This window comes from Cyprinus carpio, chromosome A11, assembly GCF_018340385.1.
Source record: "Cyprinus carpio isolate SPL01 chromosome A11, ASM1834038v1, whole genome shotgun sequence".
NCBI classification, from domain to species: domain Eukaryota; kingdom Metazoa; phylum Chordata; class Actinopteri; order Cypriniformes; family Cyprinidae; genus Cyprinus; species Cyprinus carpio.
In genome coordinates, this window is record NC_056582.1 from 6,679,822 (window position 1) to 6,695,134 (window position 15,313).

Sequence of the window (15,313 nt, forward strand, 5' to 3'; positions counted from 1 at the left end):
ACACATAACCAATACAGGACGCTAGACTGAACACAGGGAACACTATTTATACAGGAATTGATAAGGGGAGGATGAGGAACACCTGGGACTAATGAAAACAAACGGGGAACACCTGGAATCAAATTAATCAACATGAGGATGGACACTGGGTCACAGGGAGAAAAAAAAACACAAAACACGGAACAGAGTCTGACAGCTAGTAACTTGCTAATCATGCTAACAACATGTTAACCATGTTAGAAACATGCTAGTAACATGTTAATTGTGCTAGCAACATGCTAATAATGCTAGCAACATGCTAGTAATATGCTAATCATGCTAAAACATGTAAGCAACATGCTAGTCATGCTAGAAACTGCCTAGCAACCACCACAGGTACCTTAGCAATATGTTTTATATCTATTTTTCTGATAGACTGTATTGCCTTGAAGACATTCAAACTTTAATCTTTAAAACTATGTTAACGTCCAAACTACTTCAAACTGAAAACTTTCAGACTGCAAGCTTTTAAAACTACTTCAAACTTTCTGGCTAGGCTTTTTCAAACCAACTTAAAGTTTGTCTACAAAGTTTACTCATCTAGTTTTTGTTTGATGCACTAGACAATATTGCAACCATCTTATATGACACCTATTGATGTGGACATAATAGCATCACACACACACACACACACACACACACACACACAAATGTTTTCAGTTATAAGCAACAATAAATAAGTTCCTTTGGCGTAACTTATATTGTAGACACAATTTTACAAGTTATATGGAGTAGTTTTAACTAGAAAATAATATGTTAAAATAAATGAATATGTTTATTTAGCAAGGATGCATTACATTGATCAAAATGACAGTAAATACATTTATAATTTATATTTATAATGTTACAAAGATGTTGTCTCTTTTTGTATATTTCTGTCTGTATTTCAAATAAATTGTTATTTTTAACTTTATTCATCAAAGAATCCTAAAAGAGAAAAAAATCACAATATTAAGCAGAACTATTTTCTACATTGATAATAATGAGAAATGTTTCTATAATAACTGTAATATTTCTCAATACTTTTACTGTATTTTGATCAAATGAATGTACCCCTTGTTTCAAAAAACATAAAAAAAAAAAAAACAATACCAAACCCAAACCTTTGAACAGTATTGTAAATATTTCCAGTTAAATTGGAATACCAAATCTGAAAGTCCCTATATACTCGAAATCATTCGTTAAAAATTCACAGAGAAGCAAGAATGCATACATACAGTATATAGATGTTTGGTATAGACATTCAAACTTTAGCTTTTCACTGTTCACAAGAACAAATTATTATCTGAGAAATTCTGCATCCGTCATCTCCTAAGCTCAGAAGACTAATCAATAAATTACATAACATGATTTCTGTTTGAAAGAGATGAGTCTAAATCTCATATTTCTCCCTCAGGCCTCACTCATCTGTCGTATGCAGTTATCTGAGGAAATCTTTGTAGCATGTGTCCCGCTCAATATCTCTTTTTATTTGGAGCTCACACCATTTTCTTTATTGCCCATCCATTTAGTCTATCTGTCCCTGATTAAAGAAGATAGCTGTCGTAACATCTGTCATGATATGTTCATAGGCTTATTTACGAGACACATGTCCACAAACTAAAGTGCAGCTATTAGCTGCTAGCATGTAGCCAAAGATTTCTTTTAAAACATTTGAGACCACAGGCTTGTTGGTGGTCCAAGACACTATAAATCATTTTTAGGTTGTATATAATTTATTGTTGGTTACTGTTTCAAGTTATTGTCTTCTGCTGTTTTATAGCTTGCAGTTATTTGCATTCCTAATTTACTTTTAATCAATCGCAGGGCTTCTTGTTTTTGTTTCTCTCTCTCTTTCTCTCTCTGGTACAGCTTACAGCTGCCATATTAAAAACCTCACTCTGAGCTCAGTGCAATAAATGAGCATTTTTATTTTCCATCTACTAAAATGTGCTTTGAACTTTATTGATTTGCATGTGTTATTTTTACCTGTGAGTTGGAATAGAGCTCTTAAACTGAGGTTAAAGCAGTTTGCTGCTATTTATTTTACCCCAGGGTTTGTTCTACAAGGAAGTCCAGGTGTTTGTGGGTTGTGGGTGACCTCTTGAATTCATGCTTATTTGTAGAAGCGCTTTTACTATTCCAGCACATATGAATGCAATGTGAAACACAATATTAGCTCTGGGATAGTTTACACAAAAATGATATTTGCTGTTAATTTATTCACCCTCAAATCACCCAGGGAGGTGGTGAGTTCTTTCTTTCTTTCTTTCTTTTTCTTTCTTTCTGTCTTTCTTTCTTTCTTTCTTTCTTTCTTCTTCTTCTTCTTCAGTAGGATAGTAAACAAGATTTTTAGCTAAAACCATGGTCCTTGGTGATTCATAAAATCAAAAAACAAAATTAATACATGTGGCTTCCGATGATATATTGAGGTCTTATAAAGCAAAACAATTACCTGTATTACCTGTAACCCATAGCCTCAGGCAAACAGTCCAGAGTGATGTCAGGTCTGTGAACAAATCATTCTTTTGAACCAGTTCTTTTTAGTGAACTGAATGAACCAGTTCACCAAATCTGGCCGAACAATATGAAACAGTTCGCAACTTGAGTAGCACAGATCTGCAAGTTCCTCAATCAGAACTCAATTTTGGATGAACGGTCACTCCAGCTCGAAATGAGCGAAATTTCTGCATATGTGATCCTACGAACTCATTCAGAGCTCCAGTTCCTCCCAACAGTCGCTGAACTGAGCAAACAGTTCAAACTTGGACTGAAGAACTGAAGAGCTGCTGATACGAGCGTGCATGAAACGAGCATCTGAATAAAGAGGCGAAATGAAACATTATGTAAATCAGGGGTCACCAAACTCGGCTCTGTGCCAACCCTAATCAAACACACCTGAACCAGCTAATCAAGGTCTTACTAGGTAAACATGAAACTTCCAGGCAGGTTTGTTAAGGCAAGTTGGAGTTGAACTCTACAGGACACAGCCCTCCAGGACCAAGTTTGGTGACCCCTGACATCTGAACCAGTTCATTAAAACAAACTGTCTGAAAGAACCAGTTCGCAGAAAAGTATCATACTTTTGTTGGCCTGAGGCTCTGGAGCTCTGAATTACAGGTGAAAAATTTTGTAAAAAATGTTCAGTTTCTTGCACAGACCAATCATTTTGCTTAAGAAGACCTCAATATATCATCAAGAGTCAGGTATTAATTTTATCTTGCCTGTAAATGTTTTGTTTTGTTTTGTTTTGTTTTGTTTTGTTTTGTTTTTTACTCTTAAGTGCCGGAGCCTTTGACTTAGATTTTATGAATCACTAAGGACCACGGTTTCAGCTTTTTCTTTACTGTTATTCTCAAGAAAAAGTCACATACATCTTGGATGGCTTGAGGGTGTGCAAATTAACAGCAATTTTACATTTTTAAGTGTACTATCCCTTTAAAAAGAAAAGAAAAGAAACTAGCCAGTAGTCTCACTCACTACATTCTGCTAAGGCACCATAGGAAACTCAGTTGAAATTCTCAACATAGAAGGCAGCTATCAATAACAAACATTCCTCACATTAAAAGGTTAGTTTACCCTCATTTACTCACCCTCATGTTGTTCCAAACTTGATTTTTTATTTTTTCTTTGGAAGATAATCTGTCTGTCTGTCATTGTATAGCTGTCTGTCTGTCTGTCTATCTATCTATCTATCTATCTATCTATCTATCTATCTATCTATCAAAATTGCTTTATTGGCATGACTGTAAACGATACAGTATTGCCAAAGCTTAGTATACATGTACAAAACGAAACAAAAAATAATAATAATAATTAAATGAACATCATATTAATAGAATGGAGTATTCTAACATCTTAGAAGTATTACAGTTTTTCTCAGTCGCTTTGGTGCATTTTTCAAATCAGAAATGAAATTCTCAAAACTACTTGTATAACCTCCACATCATCTAGTCATTTGTACACACCATAAAACCAGTTTATCATTCTTTTGAACAAGTTGCTATTGCTTTTGTACATTCATGCAATTGATTATGCACATTTTTCTGCGGTTTCCTACATTATCAGTTGCTAATGTCATGTTGCTCAAAATGTATTATATAGTATTCTGTGCAATAGTCTTACCCCTCAAAACATCTAGTTGTATTGTAGTTGTATTGACAAAGTACGAGAATTAGTGGTCATGATACAGGAATTTCTAACTTCAATACCTTGGTTGGATAGGAGTGGTTAAAGGGGTCCTATTATGCTCTTTTACAAAGTCTTGATTTCATTTTGGGGGGGTGTACTAGAACATGCTCGGTGGTTTGAAAAACGCATTATTTTTCACACAATTTACATTATTACAATACCTTCCTCCCCAGCCTGGCACAAACGGCTTGATTAGTTCCGGGTTTGGATGAAGGCCCACCTTCCGAAAAACTAAATGTGTTGTGATTGGTTAGCTGTCCCAGTGCACCATTGGAAACGGTGTTTCAGTACTGCCCGCCCCTTGCCAAAGCAGCAAGATCCCTCTGCTCCGGTATAATTAAGGATGGCATCAATATTGCCATATCACTTTGAGCCGGATTCAGACCCTGAGAATATTAATTCAGAGGATCGCGAAGAACCTTTGCACACTCAGATATTGCAAGACAAATTAGAGTGGTAACGTAATTGTTGTTGTTGGCTAAATCACATTTTAGATAGGATGTCAACAACCGTTACTAGCAAGTTACTAGCTGTCAACAACAATACTATGTACAGATAAGTGCAACGGTAATATGTATTACATCTCAGAAACGGCATTCAACTTATACTTTGAAACATAAATAACACACACAACAACAAATAAAGCAGCACACTTACAGGCTGTGATGCAGATATTATTTTGTTTTAATGATATTCTAATGGGCCTCTTTGTAACATCACAAACCCCCTGAAAACAACGCTGTAGTCCAAACAAGCCATTTGTTGTAGTTTTTGAAAAGGGATTTAAAAAAAAAATTAAATATCTCCATTTGGAGTGGTCTTTGAGATTTGTAACTTTGTAGATCCTTCTTATGCCCAAACATACACACCACACACTGACTAAAATTCAAAAAGTGAAAAAGCATAATAGGACCCCTTTAAGAATATCTGCTTGTTACGTCTGACATCATGCTTCACCGCCTCTGGGCCCTAACACTCTGCCAGACGCCCCCCAATAAACAACAAACTGTGCATATATACACTCATGATGTCATGTAATACTGAAAAATTATAAACCTAACCTTTATCTCCATACTGAAATCCCAGATGGCCTGACAGTGATTCAGCCAAAATATTAGTGTCTAAGACACTGTGAGCACAGAGAATGTTGTGTGCACAGCAAATTTTTAAATGCTTAGCTTAAATATGTAATATTAATTAAATAGTGCTCATAAATTGCTGTTGAGATAGTATTCTAAAGTGAAATGAGTATAGGCTTGGACCTGGAAACAGCAGTCCTTACATCATGACTTAACAAGAGGATTCCTCCCAAGCCGTCAAACTGACGTCATCAGAGCCAGAATGCCGTGCCAGAGCAGAAGCGACAGCAGACAATTTTTTTCCCATTGTATTGACTTGCATGGTTCAGTTGTTCACCACAAGACTAGTACTGTGCACTAAAAAGCAAGTAGGGTTATTTTTGATTTCATGATGTACAATCATTTTCGATACCATTGGCAAAACTACCACATACTGTATACTGCCATATAGATATTTTAATATTTAAAAAAAAAAATGTCCATCCATTTTTTCAAGGCACTCAATATTTCAAGCTTTGAAATTGGTTTAATCCAAGTCTTCTTAAAAGATACATTCACCTTATATGATGAACAGATTTTATATAGGCTTTTATTTACATATATATAAATATTGATCAATTACCATTACAAAAAACTCTAAGTATTTACAATCTGTTGTTTTGACTGTGTCTGTCTGTCTGTCTGTCTGTCTGTTGTGTGACCTCAGTGAGCAATCTCTACACTGAGGCTGAAATCTGTCTAAGAAAACTGTTCTAGACAGTTGTAATGCAGACTTGTGCCGTTGACTCTCAGCGCCCACTTCCTGCGTCGAGCTTCTGGAATTCTCTTTCATGTAAGAAACAGCACAAGAGTGTTCAAAGAGACTGGAGAGATTTGAGTGAGAGAGAGAGAGTGGCTAAGGGCCAGTGGAAGTGTGCGAATCCTTTTCCCTCCTGCCTCATGGGAATGTTGGTTAGATTGGCTAACCAGCGCTGGCCTCCTTGATACACAACCAGCACACACTCACACACACATGCATACAGACTCCCTTGGGTCCTCTCTGTCAAAGCCTGTCTCCTGATTCAACCCTGTAAGGGCTTCTTAAAAGCACAAACATCTATTTGATACACCTCCGTCCAAGAGGAGCGAAGGAAGTGCTCCACCTGTTATGGATTTTTCCTGATCTGTGCTTTCTTTAGGGTCAAGATTGTTAAAATTATTTTCAAACCATTTTATTTTGTACATAGTCAACACTGAGCAAACTATTATTCTCTTTACCTAACATGCACACACACTCACTCACACACACAGAGAGAGAGAGAGAGAGAGAGAGAGAGAAACATTAAAAGTCAGTACTGTAGCTGCTTTCTTTCAGGCTTTATTGCATACTGAAGTCTTTTGTCTGTGTTCAACAATTCAGTCAGTTCAGGTGCATCTCAATCATGGGCAGCTTTTGAAGCGGTTGGAGGCGTAATAGGTTCTCTTATGTGAAGGTGTGTTTGTGTGTGATTGCAGTCATTTTGCTTTTTATGACATCAGCACAGCGCACTAACTTCATGTGCTTCATTCAGACAGAATATCGACCAGCTTTTCTGTGTCACAAATATACAAAGCCATCTATCTATCTATCTATCTATCTATCTATCTATCTATCTATCTATCTATCTATCTATCTATCTATCTATCTATCTATCTATTTATCTGTCTGTCTGTCTGTCTGTCTGTCTGTCTGTATGTCTGTCTGTCTATCTATCTATCTATCTATCTATCATCATCTGTCTGTCTGTCTAATTGACTGAGTGACTGATTGTTATTTCATGTTTTTGTCTATCTGTCTGTTCAACACAAATTCTTTTTATATTAATTTTCTCTTTCTCAGGTGGGGATGAAGGACAATCCTGCAGTAGATCCGATTATTCATGGACTAAGAGGAGTGGTTCATCATGGTGAGTAGATGTTTTAATCCAACAGAATATTGTAATTCAAGCTGAGTGTATTGAAATGTATTATTTATAATTTTTTACTTGTTACATGCATTTGCAATAACAACTCATACTTTGTTGGCGTCCAGTGTGCCTTACATGCTGGAATGAACAAAGCCAGCTTGTCTGCTATTAGTCAGTCTGTTTGTGAAACAGTGCTTCAGTTCTGACTGGATCTCAGCCTCAGACCCCTGCGGCCTCTGACTAACAGGATGATGATATGATGATGATATTGAGTCAGGAGATCTGAGAAATCAAGGGTCTGTTGAGCAGAATGTGTGTATATTTATACAATATACTGTATATATATATATATATATATATATATATATATAGTGTGTGTGTGTGTGTGTGTGTGTGTGTGTGTGTGTGTGTGTGTGTGTGTGTGTGTGTGTGTGTGTGTGTATGTGTGTATATATTCATGTCATATATCAAGTCTTGCAAACAGACAAACACCCACACATACATACATAAACACATCATCTACTAGCTGTCATTTTGTCTCTGGCTAGACAATATGTGAAATTTTTTCTTGTTTTTGTTTGCCAATCTCTGTTGTCTGATGACAGATGTAAGGGTAGACACTTAGGCACCAAATAAATGAGCAGATACACACACACAAAAAAAAAAGGTACCAAAAGCTATAATAATGCTTTTTCACAAGGATAGGCTGTTAATCACTTTCTGGAAGGATTAAGATTTTAAATATAACTGTGCTTGGGGCACCAAAAGATCATTTTAATTTTGCAAGATGATTGTACCCTTAAAATGACCTTACATTAACTTATATAAGTTGACCCTCTAAAAGTCATCTACAATTTCCTTAATGTTCCTTTTGTCCGCTTCCAGACATTAAAAGCTCTTAAATGATGAAGACACCACCAGCTGCTCCCAGCATGAGCTGAACGGTATATTCCTGAATATTGAGATCAAACAGCAAGGTCTGTCCATGATTCAGACAGAGCAAATTGATTTCTTTAAGGGTTTCTTAGTTAATATACTCTTGTTCTGCCTGCTTTTCAGTCATCTCAGGAACATCTCTCTATGTGTCTGTGCGAAGTTTAAAGGCACGCCGAGGCTTTGATGGTAATTACCGGCCTGCGATTTGTGCTGCCCACTGAGACAGTTGTAGAAAGTGAGCGAGAGAGAAAGAATGATGAAGTTGTGGTGTAATCCGGATGACTGTGGTACTAAAAGCATCGCAGTGCCATTCTGACAAAGAGATCAACTCTAATGCAGTGTAATAATGGCACTCACTTTAAACGACTCCCACTCAAAAAGGAATTTACCAAGACTGAAAATAGTTCTGCCTCCACCTGCCACATGACAATGATTATGACACTCTGTCTGATGACGGTAATGAGAGTTACCAAAATGTGATGAGGGTGATTAACTCAATTTTTACATTTTCTGATATATTTTCATTTTCTATATATATATAAAATAGAATTTCATTGGCTCATGATGGATTTAAAAAAGAAAAAATAACTTATAAAATAAAAAAACAGACATTAACACTTAACTAATAACTTCCTTAATTACATTAGTTAACATAAACTGACTTTTTTTTTCTAAAGCATTAGTTAATTATAGTAAATGTTAATTTTAAAAAGTATTTATACATTTTTTAAATCAAAACTTCTCTCTGTTGAGATTATTTAATGAACCTGAGCTAACTAACAATGAACAGGTGCATTTTAATTAATTAACATGAACAAAGATTCATATATACTGTAGTAAAATATATATATATATATATATATATATATATATATATATATATATATTTATCATTGTTAGTTAATGCATTAACTAAAGTCAACTAAGGAAGGTTATAAAGGGTTTCCAAACGAAAAGGGTGTTTTTACACAGACGTTAAGGTATATTAAATATAAATAAAAAATATTAAACAAGCAAGAATTTTGACATTTCATTTATTTATTTAAATGTACCATAATGCATTATATGAAAATTAATGCATGCAACATTTCATTCACAGTGCGTCTGCCACTTTACTCTAGTGGATATTCTTTATCATAGCAACCAAAGCATCTCAACTGAAGAAAATAAAAAATAAAATAAACACTGTGCCTCCATACAAGAACATGTGAAACAATGCAAACATGATAACCGTATGCCAACTCGATTGTATATGTACATGCTTTATAGCAGTTTTTTTTTTTTTTTTTTTGCTCTGCATTAGATGCTTTTTCCTGTTTTCCTTTTTTTTTTTTTTTTGCAAACATCGCTTTATGTTTTCAACTGAAAGAAAAAGAAAACACAGAATGTAATGTATAAGCTTGCTGTGAATATAATAGTGACAAAAATAATGTTTGATTAAAAAATAACGTCCTTCTCAAATTTAATTTAAATAAACAGATATTCGAGTATTAATTTTTTATGAGCTCAAATATTTAAATGCAATATTTTTTTACAAAAAGTTTAAGTTGGTCTCATGAATTGTGACCATGTTTTTAATTCATTAAAAGAATCGGCTTATAAGAGCCATTCATCAAATAAACTCCTTTCTATCGTAGATTTAGTTGCGGTGCAGCTGAATACAGTAAACCGTGCACATATCCTGTCAAAAGTATTTTGATATGGTTTTCTGTTGTTCAGTTTGCCGAAATGTTAACAGAGCTGAGTGAAAAATTGTTGATCCTGTTTGCTCAGTAGGGTTGGAGTGGGGGGTGGATTGAAGGTGTATGCGTGTGTGTTCTCGGTGGGAGGTTGGACAGAGCTGCATTCTCTCTTCTTACCCCGACAGATAGGAGCAGGGGGTCTGCACATATTCAGAGCCGTGTCTCCGCTGTCAGTGCTCAGAGGTCTATAATTTCAACCTGCTGATCTCCTGCCGAATATGTGCACTACGCGCAAGAAGCTGAACCAAACAATTTGCAGCTCAAATGACAAGCATGCAGCAGTATGTGAATTCTTAAACGTGTTTCTCCCCAATCCGGCTGCAAAAAAAATAGCAGAAGATTTTGAGCAGTGTTCGGGTAGTGTTGGTGCTTAAGAGGTGTGTATCCGTGTTGAGAAGCACAAGGAAGAATTTTACACGCTGTGTTTATAGCTCTCGCCTGGTGGAAGAGGAGAGCTGTCTTGTAAACTGATCATCCATATAGGCTCCTATGGTAATTTCTCTTAATATTTAACCACGCGTGAGGAGCAGACATGCCATGCCATAAACGGCCAGGCACATATTACAAGACTGTGTGCATTCTGTGAGAATGGCCCAGTGTGAACAACAGTGCATTTGCATTTGCTTCAGAATACAGTGGAGTTGGGGTCGAGGGGACACATGCAGACACATTATGCAGGCCCTCTGGGAACATGTCACTTGCGAATCCTTAATTCAAGCATGAAAGCTTTTGTTCCTTTGCCTGGCTTTAACACAAGCAGGTTTAAATGAATCTCTTATGAAGTGCATGCTTCATTTTAACGTCAGCGACGGGGACAAATGAGGTCCTTATAGAGCTGCTCAGCTGGGGTCGGGTTCGATCACGACAGTAGTTTCAGAGTTGTTAAAGCTATTAAAGGGGACGTATTATGGATAACAGGAAATATCTTGCTTTTTCACAGTATGATGAAGTGCAGTGTAGATTGAGCTCCCTCTCCAGTCCACTATTTATAGAAACGAAGCAGCTTGATCAAAATGTTCACATTTATGACATAGAAAAAGCAATGACACATTCTAAACTATATAAGCATGGCTCATGTCACAATCACCCAGCAGTGACTTGCTCAAACGCAGGCAACACGGCCACTCTTATTAGCCAAATTATTGGATTGTTTACCAAGGTAATGTAATTTCTTTAACACAATTTACATTCACATCAATGGCTCTTTACTATTAAAGAACTCGGCCTGCCCAGATGAACAGTGTTGTGAATTACGTTCATGTACGCACATGACGTTCATGTAAAAAGAATTACATATTAAACCAAATAATGTTGTTTTTGGTGCTAGAAATCTTGATTAACAGTATAAGTGCACTTAAAATGCTCGAAAAGTGAGGAATATGGCTACTTTAAGCTAAAGTTTTGTTTGAAGAGTTACCTACAAATTTCAATTCTCTTATCCTTTACCCTCACCGTCCCAGATGTGTATGACTTTCTTTCTTAAGGTGAACACTAACTAAGATTTTTGGAAAAATAATCAATCTCTGTGCTATATAATGCAGTGAATGAGTGCCAGAGAGTTTATGTTCCAAAAAGCACATACAGCCATCATGACATTAATCCATATGTGGTTGAATTAATGTCTTCTGAAGCGAAATGATAGGTGTGTGTGTGTGTGTGTGTGTGTGTGGGTGGGTGGGTGGGTGTAATAAAAATATTTGAATACTTTAATATTTTAATCATCGCTTCCAGCCAACTGTCATATGTGCAATCATGCGAGTTTATGCTTGCCTTGAACCGGTGTGAAGTGTAAAATAAGTTTATTATAAAGTTCACTCAAGAATTTGCAGCCCTCTGCACTTCTTGCACAAGCTTCACAATGCACAATGTCTAGTGTAAACTTTACCCTCTTGTGAAAGTGATGGTTTATGGTTAAAAAAAGAAAGCTGTATGTTCTTTTTGGAGCGCCAACATACAGGATGGGCTCCTGTTCACTTCCGTTATATGGACTAAAAGAGATTTTTTCTGTTATTAAAACCACATTTTCAAACCATTTTACTTCTATTCTAATGTATTTCAGTCTAAAACAGGATGTTTAATGAGAACATTCTCCTAGTGCATGTAAGCTGATGTAACCTCACAACGGACATTTTGGCGGCGGGACTGCGTGTGGCGGAGAGAGTCGTGGCGTGCTGGGTTCAGACACGGATGTGTGACTGTGGTGTTTGCCTAGTGGCTGTGTGTGCGTGTGACAGAAAAGTGCTCTGTGGCATCCATTACCATGCCACTGAGGCACGGCAAAAGCTTCTCTCTCTCTAGTTCTACATTCCCAGTCCAGCCTTCAGGGAATCACCATTCATTCAACCTTAACTTCAATATGCACACAAGGCATGTTAGCCTTCCCATTTATACAATAGCCATCTAGGCACATATAAATGAGCGCATGCTTCTGTTGATTTTATTCCCTCTCTCTCTTTCAGTGAGAGATAATGAGACTGCTATCGGATCGCAGTGTCTCTATACCCTGCTGTGATTGGTAGTGGCGTTGTGAGTTGCGAGTTCATGTTCGTCCCATTGCACGCCACACCAGTCATTGAGTATTGTTCACTCAACTGAACGCCTCTTCTCAGGGGTGCTTAAATCAAAACACTGCAATGAGCTCTTGGGTTCTCTACGGACTGTATTACAAGTACATTAATTCAGTCTCTCAGGGGTGTTTTGAAGTCTTCATTGGCCAGGCCATCACTGCTCTCACTGGCAATATATTTGAAAGGCATGGAATCAGAAATGGGCTAATGGCGGGACAGAGAGTGTCAACAGTGTGTTTTTGTTTTTTTTGTTTTTTTGTGGGGGTTGGACAGCTCAGGCTGCACTATTATAATATGTGTAGAATTCCTGCAAAGATATTTCCAAATCGGCTCCTTTGAACATGATTCCTAGTGTTAGGTTTGGAATATGGGTTAGTGGGCTGGCAATATACTTTATTCTTTGTGCTTCATCGTCGCTCCGCATCAAACCAATCGACTTTCTCCATCTGTTTATCTTGATTTCAAGGAAAATGTTTGAAAATCAGTACAAGAAGCACTCAAGTGGAAAGCTGTGTAATTCAGCAGTTCTCATTTTATCATATCACCAGGCCAGCCATATGTTGGGCAGACATTGTTGGATGGAACTGATGAGCATTTCAATCAGAGGAGGATTATGGGTAGAAATCTGCAGATTGCATCCTCTCAAGGATTGAGGGGCTTTAAAACGCACAACTCATCCACAGCTTGAACATCTAGTTTGGTCTGTGTCTCTTTTTGGACTAACAACAGACACAACAAGTGGAGAAAAACAATTCTAGGACAAAACAGAGATTAATCTCAAAGATACAGCTGCTCCATTTTGCTGTGTACAAAATAACATTTTCATAATGAGAACAAGCAATAATCAGAGTTTCATACTTTCTAGAGCAAATATGTGACCCTGGGCCACAAAACCAGTCTTAAGTCATTGGGGTATATTTGTAGCAAAAGCCAAAAATACATTGTATGGGTAAAAATGATAAATTTTTCTTTTATTCCAAAAATCATTAGGATATTAAGTAAAGATCGTGTTCCATGAAGATATTTTGTACATTTCCTACCATAAATTTATCTAAACTTAATTTTTTGATTAGTAATATGCATTGCTAAGAACTTCATTTAGACAAATTTAAAAGTGATTTTCTCAGTGTTTTGATTTTTTTGCACCCTCAGATTCCAAAATAAATAGTTCATCAATGGGACGCTTATTTATTCAGCTTTCAGATGAAGCATAAATCTCAATTTCGAAAAATTTACCCTTATGACGGGTTTTGTGTTCCAGGATCACATATGTGTGTTTGCCCATACAAGTCACAGCCATGATGATAGAGTGTTGTGGGTGGTTGCTAGGTTGTTGCTATGCAGATTCTAAGCTATCCTGAGTGTTTTATCATGTTTACTGCAAAAATCTGATTGCTTATATAAGTAATACCATAACTCTATTCACTCAAACAATATGGCAGTATACAGTTATACAGTATAGTGGCACCAATGTAGACTTAGACTGATTCCTGAATGAAGGACCCTGTGAGTCAGTTCTTTTTAGTCAAGCCAAACCATGCAGCACTTCTTTTAAGTGAATGAAGAGCTGATTTCTGAAAGAATAACTAATTACTTATGAGTCATTTTTAAATTGTTTAAATTAAGTTGTTGTTTGTAGAGCTTTTGAGATCAGTGTATTTACTGACTATTTGTTCAAATTGCTATGTGTAGTTAAAGACAGGCATTATGAGTTTTTCTCAGTAACATGAGTGGTCAGTAGTATTTTATAAAAATAAATTCACAAATGAAATGTGTAGTTATAGCTGATAATCTGATTCAATTTATACTGCCTCACTAAGATGATGGCAATGGTATTTTATTTATTTTTCATTTATACGTATATCATTATATAAGAACCCAATTCAAAAACCTAACAACATAAGCATCAGTAATCAACACTATTTTATCAAACACTACTAACTAGATCAAATGCTTGATCTCAATGTATTTTGTGCTTTCTGTTTTTCCAGAGAAAGAGACATTTCTAGAGCCCTTCGTGCTTAGAGACTTGTTGCCGTCCTCTATCGGGAGCTACTACCGTTACATCGGCTCTCTGACCACGCCGCCCTGCAGTAAAGTGGTGGAATGGATCGTCTTCAGTCGCCCTGTGTTCCTCTCCTACAAACAGGTGATGCACATATGAAGGTGTTTTGAAGTTATTAGTGCTGTTTAAGTCTTTAAAGGCATTTATTTTAAGACATATACCAAATTATACCAAACAAGATTGGGAATTTATTATGCATCTGCACTCAAAGCAAAGCTCAAAGTCACTATTCTTATAATAAAGAGCGGCTGACCCAGTTAAGAAGTCTGAGATGTTAAAACTGTTTGAGATTTATTAGACAGAGCTCATGAAAAACACATGGGGTTTGGGACAGTATGAGAAACAAAAGAAAAGAGAAGTGTGTGTAAAAGCCTTTATTGTTCTAATGGACCCTGCAAGACTTCAGAGTTTCGTCACACTGACTCATGCCTCTCCATTAGTATTCATCACCCAGCACCGCTTGCGCACATACATCCTGTCCTCCCTCTCGGCAATGCTCCTGAGCTCTGATTGATAAGGAAAACTCTCAAACTGAGCTTTTACACTGTAATATAACAAAACCAACTACTAAAAATGGGGCATCTTCATGCTAACAGGCTGCATGAACAATGAAGGTCAGGTGAGTTTCCACCAAAGTGTAGAGGAAAGAGGCCACCAACACCACCAATGTTGGAATCAGATACCAAAAAAAAAGAGTGTTTATACCATACAGACAGGGAACACAGTGACTGTTTATGAAGGTTGTTCTCTGTCAGAAACCGATCCATCTCTGGCTGCTCTGTGACTTCTG

General features: G+C 36.6%; 1 protein-coding gene across 2 annotated transcripts in view; it reads left to right on the plus strand.

Annotated features, from left to right (window-relative positions):
* The window catches only part of LOC109098792 (receptor-type tyrosine-protein phosphatase gamma-like), a 233,825-nt gene that overhangs the window by 173,024 nt on the left and 45,488 nt on the right, over nucleotides 1-15,313 (plus strand). For both annotated transcript variants that reach the window (XM_042766063.1, XM_042766062.1), the window contains exons 6-7: nucleotides 7,147-7,213; nucleotides 14,450-14,607. In XM_042766063.1, coding sequence (XP_042621997.1) covers nucleotides 7,147-7,213; nucleotides 14,450-14,607 — 225 coding nt within the window. The remainder of the gene's footprint in view (nucleotides 1-7,146; nucleotides 7,214-14,449; nucleotides 14,608-15,313) is intronic.